General features: G+C 66.1%; 1 protein-coding gene across 1 annotated transcript; it reads left to right on the forward strand.

Annotated features, from left to right (window-relative positions):
- Positions 1 to 8: 8 nt before the first annotated feature.
- Positions 9 to 4,709, forward strand: NOC4L (nucleolar complex associated 4 homolog). Its single transcript, XM_036303462.1, has 15 exons — positions 9 to 191; positions 497 to 617; positions 839 to 945; positions 1,198 to 1,305; positions 1,528 to 1,677; positions 1,760 to 1,859; positions 1,951 to 1,985; positions 2,219 to 2,269; positions 2,371 to 2,482; positions 2,698 to 2,758; positions 3,009 to 3,119; positions 3,240 to 3,400; positions 3,493 to 3,575; positions 3,774 to 3,887; positions 3,964 to 4,709. Exons 1-15 carry the CDS (start codon positions 75 to 77, stop codon positions 4,081 to 4,083), a joined length of 1,551 nt encoding a protein of 516 aa, XP_036159355.1. The 5' UTR covers positions 9 to 74; the 3' UTR covers positions 4,084 to 4,709.
- Positions 4,710 to 8,458: the final 3,749 nt, after the last annotated feature.

Here is an 8,458-nt window from a genome sequence, read left to right on the forward strand (position 1 = left end):
CGGGCGGTGACGTCAGGGCTGCGCCGGAAGGCGGCGAGTGAGTCGGGGCTTCTCCCGCGTGGGGCGGCGGCGGCATGGAGCGCGTCCGCGGCCCCCGGAGCGCGCGCCGGGAGCTGGGCCGCCTGCTGGAGGCGGTGCTGGCGAACCGCGCGGAGGCCAACGCCGTGTTCGACATCCTGGCGGTGCTGCAGGTGAGGCGGGCGGGCGGGAGACCGGAGCGATCGCGGGGTCCGAGGCCGAAAGGCGGGCCCCGCGGGGGAGTCCGGGCTCGGACGGCGAGAGACGCTGCAAGGCGGGGCCCAGGGTTTCACCGGGGGGTCTTCTCTCGTCCCGCGGGGCTCCCGGACCGGAGGGTCCGGTGGGAGGCTCGGCAGAGGTGGGACGGAGAGCCCCGCCGGGGTCAAGGTTGCGGTCCGATGGGGCGGGCGCCCCAGTGGGGACGTGCGTGGGGCCTCCGTGTCCCGCGGGGCTCCCTGAGGCCGGCCTCTCCCCGCAGTCGGAGGACCCGGAGGAGATCCAGGATGCGGTGCGCGCCTGCAGCCGCCTGTTCGGGGCCTTGCTGGAGCGGGGGGAGCTGTTCGTGGGCCAGCTGCCCCCGGAGGAGACCGTCATGGCAGGTGAATGAATGTCCTGGGGGCCCAGGCCTCGTCTCTGGCGAGGTTGGAGGGAGACGTGATGAGCCCCCCAAAACCTCTTCACAGGGCTTACCCTTGGGGAAGGCGATGCTCTCTCCCTCTCTCTCTCTCTCTCTCTCTCCCCGGCTGGGGGCCATGGGGCCATGGTGGCCTATGGTTCCCACTCGTGTGCCTGGCTGGGCTGACCACCCTCGCCCACGCAGGGTCCCAGGGGGCCACGCGGAAGTACAAGGTGTGGATGCGGCACCGTTACCAGAGCTGCTGCAACCGCCTGGCCGAGCTCCTGGCCCATCCCTCCTTCCAGGTCAAGGTGAGTCTTGGGGACCCCGACCTTCTCTTCTCGCCCTGAGCGTCCCTGCACCCCAACCACGAGCCTCTCCGTGCACACACAGGCTGGTCGCTTGCCTTCCCGCACTGGCTTCCTTTTTGTAGGCTGGTTGGGTGGGTGGCTCTGTCCTCTCTCGTGGACAGTCAGGCTGAAGTTCCGGGGGAGCTCTGTGGGCCGGTCCATGGGAAGGGGCGTGTTGCCGGGGCACCGCGGCCACTGCCCCCCTCTCCCCAGGAGCTGGCCCTCAGTACCCTCATGAAGCTCGTGCAGCTGGAAGGGGCGCACCCCCTGGAGAAACCCAAGTGGGAGGGCAGCTACCTGTTTCCCCGCCAGCTCTTCAAGGTGAGGGGCGCCTGGGGGTCCCGGCGGACCTCTGGCCAGAGCCGCGATGGGAAGCTGTTGTGATGCTCTGCCCCATCCGGCCTCGGGGAGGGGGGTGGGTAGGCTGCCGCTGGGGGGGCTCCTGGGGCCGTCCTTGGTTGTGGGGCTGTGCTGTGTGGGCTCAGCCCGGGATGGCCATCTGGGCTGGAGAAGCGCTCACCTGCCCTCCCCATGCCCGGCCAGGCAGTGGTGGACGGCCTGCTGTCCCTGGAGGAGGACTGCTCGCTGCTCCTCTCCCAGTTCTGCCAGTACCTGGAGCAGGACGACGTGCGCTACCACGCGATGCAGGCGGCCGCAGACACCGTGGCCAGGGTCGCCAACGCACACCCCGAGGTGAGCTGGCGGGAGCCCCACGGCTGGGGGAGGAGGGGTGCAGGCATGCGGAGCCCAGGCGCTCAGGCCCGGCCTCCGGCAGGTGCCCCTCACCTTCTGGAACAACGTGTTCACGCTGCTGTCCGCCGTGAGCCTGCCCCGCCAGGAGAGCGACATCGCTAACTTCTACGTGCGGCACACAGGTGAGCGTCCTGGGTGGGCGGGCGGGCGGGCACCAGGGCCCTGACCCTCCCAGCCTCACGAGCCGTCGCCTCCCTGCCCTCTCCCTCGCAGAGCTGTCGGACAAGTGGAAGGTCACTCATCTGAAGGTGAGACGCCCCAGAGGGAGGGCGGGGGCCTCCCTGGGAACTGGCCCCGTCCTGGGTGCGGCCTCAGGCAGCAGGTGTGGGACTTGGGGAGAAGGCAGCCGCCTCTTTCCTGGCTTGGACAGCCCCTGGGTCACTCAGAGGACCCCGGGTGCTGGGGGGGCAGGGCGGGGCGGGCGGGGGAGGACCTGGCTGGGCAGCAGCACATGCAGCCCGAAACCCTCTCCCACACACAGGAGCACAGGAAAGCCTTCCAGCTGATGTGGCTCAGCTTCCTCAAGCACAAGGTAGGGGCCTGGGGGGAGCAGGCTCCAGTCTGGGTCTTGGCCTGTTTGGGGCGTGGCAGACAACCCTGACCCGCTCTCCCCCCACACACATACACACACAGCTGCCCCTCAGCCTCTACAAGAAGGTGCTGGTGATCATGCATGAGTCCATCCTGCCCCACCTGGCCCAGCCCAGCCTCATGATCGACTTCCTCACCCGCGCCTACGACATCGGTGAGCGGGGCGCCCAGAGGGGCTGCGACAGGGGCCGACCAGGTGGGGTGGGTGCTGGGGGTCCCTTTCCTCCCTTGTGAGACGGAGCGGGGTGGGCGAGCCTGTGGGCAGCTGGCTCCAGGAGCCTGGAGTGTGGCCTCCAGCTTTTCTGGACTTGCCCTGCGGTTGGGGGTGCAGGCTGGGCTGCAGCTCCATGGCTGTGTGTCTGTCTGCAGGGGGCGCCATCAGCCTCCTGGCCTTGAATGGACTTTTTATCCTGATTCATGAGCACAACCTGTGAGTGTCCATCTGGGGGGAGTGCAGACCTCTCTTCTGCCCCCAACCCCACCGCACCCCACCCCCAGCTCTGACCAGTGGTCAGGCAGCTTCAGGAGCCCCTGGGGGAGGGTGGGAGAGGGCTGAGCCCATGGGACTGTGGTTCCCTGGGTCCTGACCTGTCTGCTTCGTGCTTTTACCCCCACGTGCCGCCCTTACTCACTCTGCTCCCCCACATGCCTCATTCCCTCGTTCACTCCCACACCCACAGGGAGTACCCCGATTTCTACCGCAAGCTCTACGGCCTCCTGGACCCGTCCGTCTTCCATGTCAAGTACCGGGCGCGCTTCTTCCATCTGGCCGACCTCTTCCTGTCGTCCTCGTGAGTCAGGAGGCACAGGGCCCCCGTCCCCTGGGCCCCAGCCCATCCCCCGGGGCTGCAGACGGGCCGGGAGGGGCTGGTGTGCAGGGTGCGAGGTCTCACACCCGCTTTTCCTTCCAGCCACCTGCCCGCCTACCTGGTGGCTGCCTTTGCCAAGCGCCTGGCCCGCCTGGCCCTGACGGCGCCACCCGAGGCCCTGCTCATGGTCCTGCCCTTCATCTGCAACCTGCTGCGTCGACACCCAGCCTGCCGCGTCCTTGTGCACCGGCCGCGGGGCCCTGGTGAGCGCCAACGGGCTGGGCCCCACTGGCGGCCGGTGCGGGGCAGGGGCAGGGGCAGGGGGAGCACAGGTCTGGGTCTGTCTTGTCCCTAGAGCTGGACGCCGACCCCTACAACCCCGACGAGGAGGACCCAGCCCAGAGCCGAGCCCTGGAGAGCTCCCTGTGGGAGCTGCAGGTGAGGCCCAGCTGCCCGGTCCCGTCCCGTCACCCCGAGCTGCCCACCTGCCCCCACACCCACATGTCCCTGCGCCCTCTCTGTCGCCATGGTTACCCGGGGGCACCCCGACCTCTGTCTGGAGCTGCCACTCTGTCCCCACTGTGGGGTGCTGGGAGGCGAGCCAGCCACGGGGGTGACGGCCCGCGTGCCCTCCAGGCGCTCCAGCGGCATTACCACCCCGAGGTGTCCAAGGCGGCCAGCGTCATCAACCAGGCGCTGTCTGTGCCCGAGGCCAGCATCGCGCCCCTCCTGGAGCTCACTGCCTTCGAGGTGAGGGCCGGGCTGTGGGGAGGGGGGGCGGGCTCGGGACACCCGAGTGAGAGCGTCCGTCTGCCTGTCCTCGCAGATCTTCGAGCGAGACCTGAAGAAGAAGGGGCCCGAGGCGGTGCCGCTGGAGTTCATCCCTGCGCAGGGCCTGCTGGGCCGGTGTGACGACCTCTGCGCCCAGCACTTCACACTCAGCTGACCCTGGGCCCCCCTCCCCCCAATAAGTGGTTTTGTAGGAGCGACTCAGGTGGGCTGTGGGCGGGCGAGCAGGGGCCTGGCTCCCCCTGAGCTGTGCCCACAGGGCTGCAGTCCATAGAGCCCCGCCCAGCAGGGGACAGCAAGGGGGTCCTTCCTTCCCGTGTGCCAGGGGTGCGTCCCCAGAGCTGACGGGGGCCCTGACTCAGGCTCCTCCCAGGTGGCCCCACCATGGAGCAGTCCCAGCACTTGGCGCTCCCCATCCCCCGTCCCTCCAGTGCAGCAACAGTGTCTTCCGGCTGCTGCCAGTCTGGGCGGCCCCCTCCCATGGCTCCCTGTCCCGAGGAGCCAGCCGTGTCAGACACCCTTTCCGGGCTTGACCCCAACGACACACACATCTTCCTCCTCACCAGCCAGCCCAAGGGCGGGGCCCTGACCCTCAGACCCCCTTCCATCATGTCCAGGCGGGAGCTCAGTGCTTGAGGTCGACCTAGGAACCAGGAGGTCACGGACTGATTCTCAATCAGGGCACAGGCCCGGGTTAGGGGCTCGATCCCCAGTGGGGGGCGTACAGGAGGCAGCTGATCCATGATTCTCTCTCATCACTGATGCTTCTCTCTTCCTCTCCTTTCTTCTCTGAAACAAATAAAAATATATCTTAAAGTAGAATGGAGTTTGCCTCCCGTGGCTGAGGCGCTGGCCTGGCGTGTGCACCGAGCTTCGCCCTCCTTCCCAGGGTCCTGCTCTGCTCCGTTAGGGACCCCCCAGGGGCCAGGGACCCGAGACCTTGCTGTGCATCCCCTGCTCCTGTGACATTGGGTCCAGAATTTTAGGAGAAGCATCACGGAGGCCAGTCTTCACTGGTCACCTACTGTGGGGGGAGGGTCCCCTCCTTCCCTCCCTCCATCCGGCTCCTGCCGGGAGGTGAATGGGGCTCTGGGCAGTTGAGTCCCAGCTACAGAGGAATGACAAGGACGCATCCTGGGTAAGGAGCTGCCACTGGATGCCCCAGGGCTTGACTGTCACTTGGCAAATCCACTGCAGACAAGTGTCAGGAGGCAGGTCCTGCCCCCCGGCCGTGAGGACAGCTTGTCCCCCTGCAGGGGGCTGGAGAGGGCCATGGCCCCTTCCAGCAGGCGGGGAACTGCGTGCCCTCATGACAGCTGTCGTGTCCACAGGGCGCTGTTCCCAGGTCGCCGCTGCTCAGGAGCCTGAGCCTCTGACGGTGCAGCAGCCATGGGACGGAGCGGGAGCCTGGGGGCTCGTGAGAACCGTCAGGGCCGCAGGCTGCGGGAGGGTGAGTCCTGACTCCCAGGTCCCTGTGTCGAGGCCCCGGCTGCAGGGGCCGTGGTCAGTCGGGGGAGGCCTCGGGGTGCAGGGGCCGTGGTCAGTCGGGGGAGGCCTCGGGGTGCAGGGCGCCTCGCCCCACCTGCTGGGTGGGTCTCGGGCCGACCTCCAGGATAGAGCTTCCAGAGTGCTTGGCCGTTCCTCAAGCCTATGCTTGAGCTTAGCCAGGGGTCAGCTTTCACTCTGAATCGTTGGGACCCAGGAGCGTGTGGCCGCTGCTCTCAGGCTGAACGAAGTTGCAGCTGGGCCAGGACACGGGCCTCACCGGGCTCCTGGGGTCACAGGTCAGAGAACCCCACTCGGCAGTGGGAGGAGAGCAGCCCCCCCAGCTCTCGCCTAGGTTGGCTCTGTGTCCGAGGCCTGGAGTCGCTGCTCCAGGCAGCTCCAGGAGGGTGGGGGGGCCCCGCCTTCCTGTCCAGAGGGTGGGGTTCAGCCAGAGCTTGGCCGCCATCCGAGAAGGCCAGGGTCAACCTGCCTCGGCCAGTGCAGGACAGTCATGCTGGGCCGGGAGGAGAAAGAGGGGCTGGAGCCCGCCTGGAGGGGCTCAGTGGTTGAGCGTTGACCTATGAACCAGGAGGTCACGGTTAGAATCCCCGTTAAGGGCACAGGCCTGGGTTGCAGGCTCCATCCCCAGTGGGGGGCGTGCAGGAGGCAGCCGACTCATGATTCTCTTTCATCGTTGATCTTTCTATCTCTCTCTCCCTCTCCCTCTCTGAAATCAATTTTAAAAAAAAAAAAAAGAAGAAAAGCTAGAACTCCCAGCCCACAGACTGTGACCTCGGGATGAATGGGCCCGGCCTGAGATGCATCACTTCCGCGGCCCCGCACGGTCCTGAAATGACTGATGTTTGCGGGCGCGGCCGGCAGCAGCGGCATCGCGGGAGACAGATGGCCTGTCCGTCTGCATTAGCACAGATAAGCCGTTTAATTTAATTTCGAAACGACTGTCGGGTGCTTAAAAGAGCAAGAGGAATAACAGACGAGGCTTCGCGCCTTGTTTATCCCGGAGCAGTTACTGCGCGGCTCCCCGAGGCCGTCAGTTTGATTAACTTTGGCGTCTGGGGAAGCGGCTCTTATCAACGTGAGGAAGCCGCTCGCCGCGGGCCCCACGCCTTCGCCCTCGTTCACCTGGTGCCGCATCAGGGGGTGTCAGGGACTCTGAGTTTGGGGGCTCGCACCCCGGCGGCCAGGCCTCCGAGGGCAGCATTTGGCCACCCTGTCACCTCTTCCCGCTGCCGCTGGGCTTTTTGGGGATTTGGGTTGGAGCCGGCAGAATTCTCTGCTGAGGATGATGAAAGTGGGACACCTTCTTCCAGCAGCAGGACGCCAGGAACCGGAGGGCTGGGGGGCTCAGGGACCCCAGGAGCCGGGGAGGAGGGGCTCTGTGGGAGGGGTGTCCCGTGGACAGCGTGCCGGGGGAGGGGCACCTGCCTCGGGTCCCAGGACAGGGGACGGTGAAAGTGCAGAATTATTATTATTATTGAATTCAGAGAGAGGGAGGGAGAGAGAAAGAGAAACGTCAATGATGAGAGAAAATCATGGATCGGCTGCCTCCTGCACGCCCCCGACGCGGGATCCAGGCCACAACCTTGGCATGTGCCCTGACCGGGAATCGAACCTGGGACCCTTCAGTCTGCAGGCCGACGCTCTATCCACTGAGCCCCACCAGCCAGGGCAGTGCAGGATTATTCTCTGTCCCCAGGTCACGGGAACCAGGGAGGCCCTGTGACCTCACAGCCCAGCGACACAGAGACCCACACGCCACCCCGGGGTCCTGCTTTCTCCTCTGACCTTTGGGGACATGCCCTCCTGGGACCTGGGGTCCTGGGCAGTATCAGGAGGGGCTTCTCCTCGCCCTGAAAGAGACTCGGCTGGGGTAATGACCACGGTGCCTTCCTTGGGGGGCAGCCAGGTTCCCGTCCTCTCTGGAAGCCCGGGGCCCACCTGGACGCAGCGAGGGGACACCTGGTAGGCTGGGGACACTCCCAGCTGAAACCTGTGGCCTGGAAGCCTGCCGGCCTGCTTGTCAGGTGATGCTGTGAGAATGGAGAGATGCCCGGCCGGCGGGGCTCAGTGCTTGAGCATCAACCTATGAACCAGGAGGTCAGGGTTCGATTCCCGGTCAGGGCACAGGCCCAGGTTTTGGGCTCCATCCCCAGTGGGGGGGCGTGTAGGAGGCAGCTGATCTATGATTCCCTCTCATCACTGATGTTCCTATCTCCCTCTCCCTTCCTCTCTGACATCAGTAAAAATATATTCTAAAAAAGAATGGGCGAAACCAGGAAACCGTTGGTGCCCATAGTTCTCCCTGGGAGGCCCTCTAGCCGGGGGGAGCTGGGTGCGTGCTCTGTGGAAGCTTGGCATCTGCCTGCCGTGGGCTCCCGTCCTGGGGCCCCAGGTCCTTGGGCCCCTGAGGCTCCCACCGTCAGGCCGGAGGCTGGAGTAAGTGCTTGGCCCTGGATGTGATGGGAGAGGGGGAGTTTCTCTCCTGTGCTGTTCCCCGCAGTCACAAGGTGCTATCTTGTCCTAGAGGCCCCAGGACAGCTGTGTGTGCGTGCGTGCGTGTGTGTGTGCGTGTGTGTGTGTGTGTGCGCGTGTGTGTGTGTGTGCGCGCGCGCACGCGTGAGCAGGGGAAGGGGGGGGGGTGTCCCTGCTTCTCAACTCCACCCTGGAGCCCCACAGCGGCTACATGCACAATACATAAGCAGGTGGCCGTGGCCATGTGCCGATAAAACTTTATTTATAAAAACAGGCGAGAGGCTCTGGGTCCTCATTGGCTGACCCCTGCCTTAGAGTGACAAGGGTCAGCGCCTGGCCCGGGCGGGGGGCGAGGCGGGGGGTCGGGAGATGCCGGGACAGGGACCCGCCCCTGGACGCTGGCCAGCTCCGACCCGGTGGACGCAACGCAGGCCTGTGTCCTCTAATTCGCTGTCCATTGGGTTGAAGCCGTCCCGTCTGGGACCCTGCAGCTGGCCTCAGTCTCCCCTCTCAGCTCTGCTCGCTCTCGGGCCCGGCGGGGTGGGCACAGGAGG

Source organism: Myotis myotis, unplaced genomic scaffold (assembly GCF_014108235.1).
Source record: "Myotis myotis isolate mMyoMyo1 unplaced genomic scaffold, mMyoMyo1.p scaffold_m19_p_37, whole genome shotgun sequence".
Lineage (NCBI taxonomy): Eukaryota > Metazoa > Chordata > Mammalia > Chiroptera > Vespertilionidae > Myotis > Myotis myotis.

Coding starts and splice junctions, on each gene's coding strand:
- NOC4L (XM_036303462.1), top strand. CDS start 75: ATGGAGCGCGTCCGCGGCCCCCGGAGCGCGCGCCGGGAGCTGGGCCGC. Junction 618..838: donor GGAGGAGACCGTCATGGCAG/GTGAATGAATGT, acceptor TCGCCCACGCAG/GGTCCCAGGGGGCCACGCGG. Junction 2,270..2,370: donor TCAGCTTCCTCAAGCACAAG/GTAGGGGCCTGG, acceptor ATACACACACAG/CTGCCCCTCAGCCTCTACAA.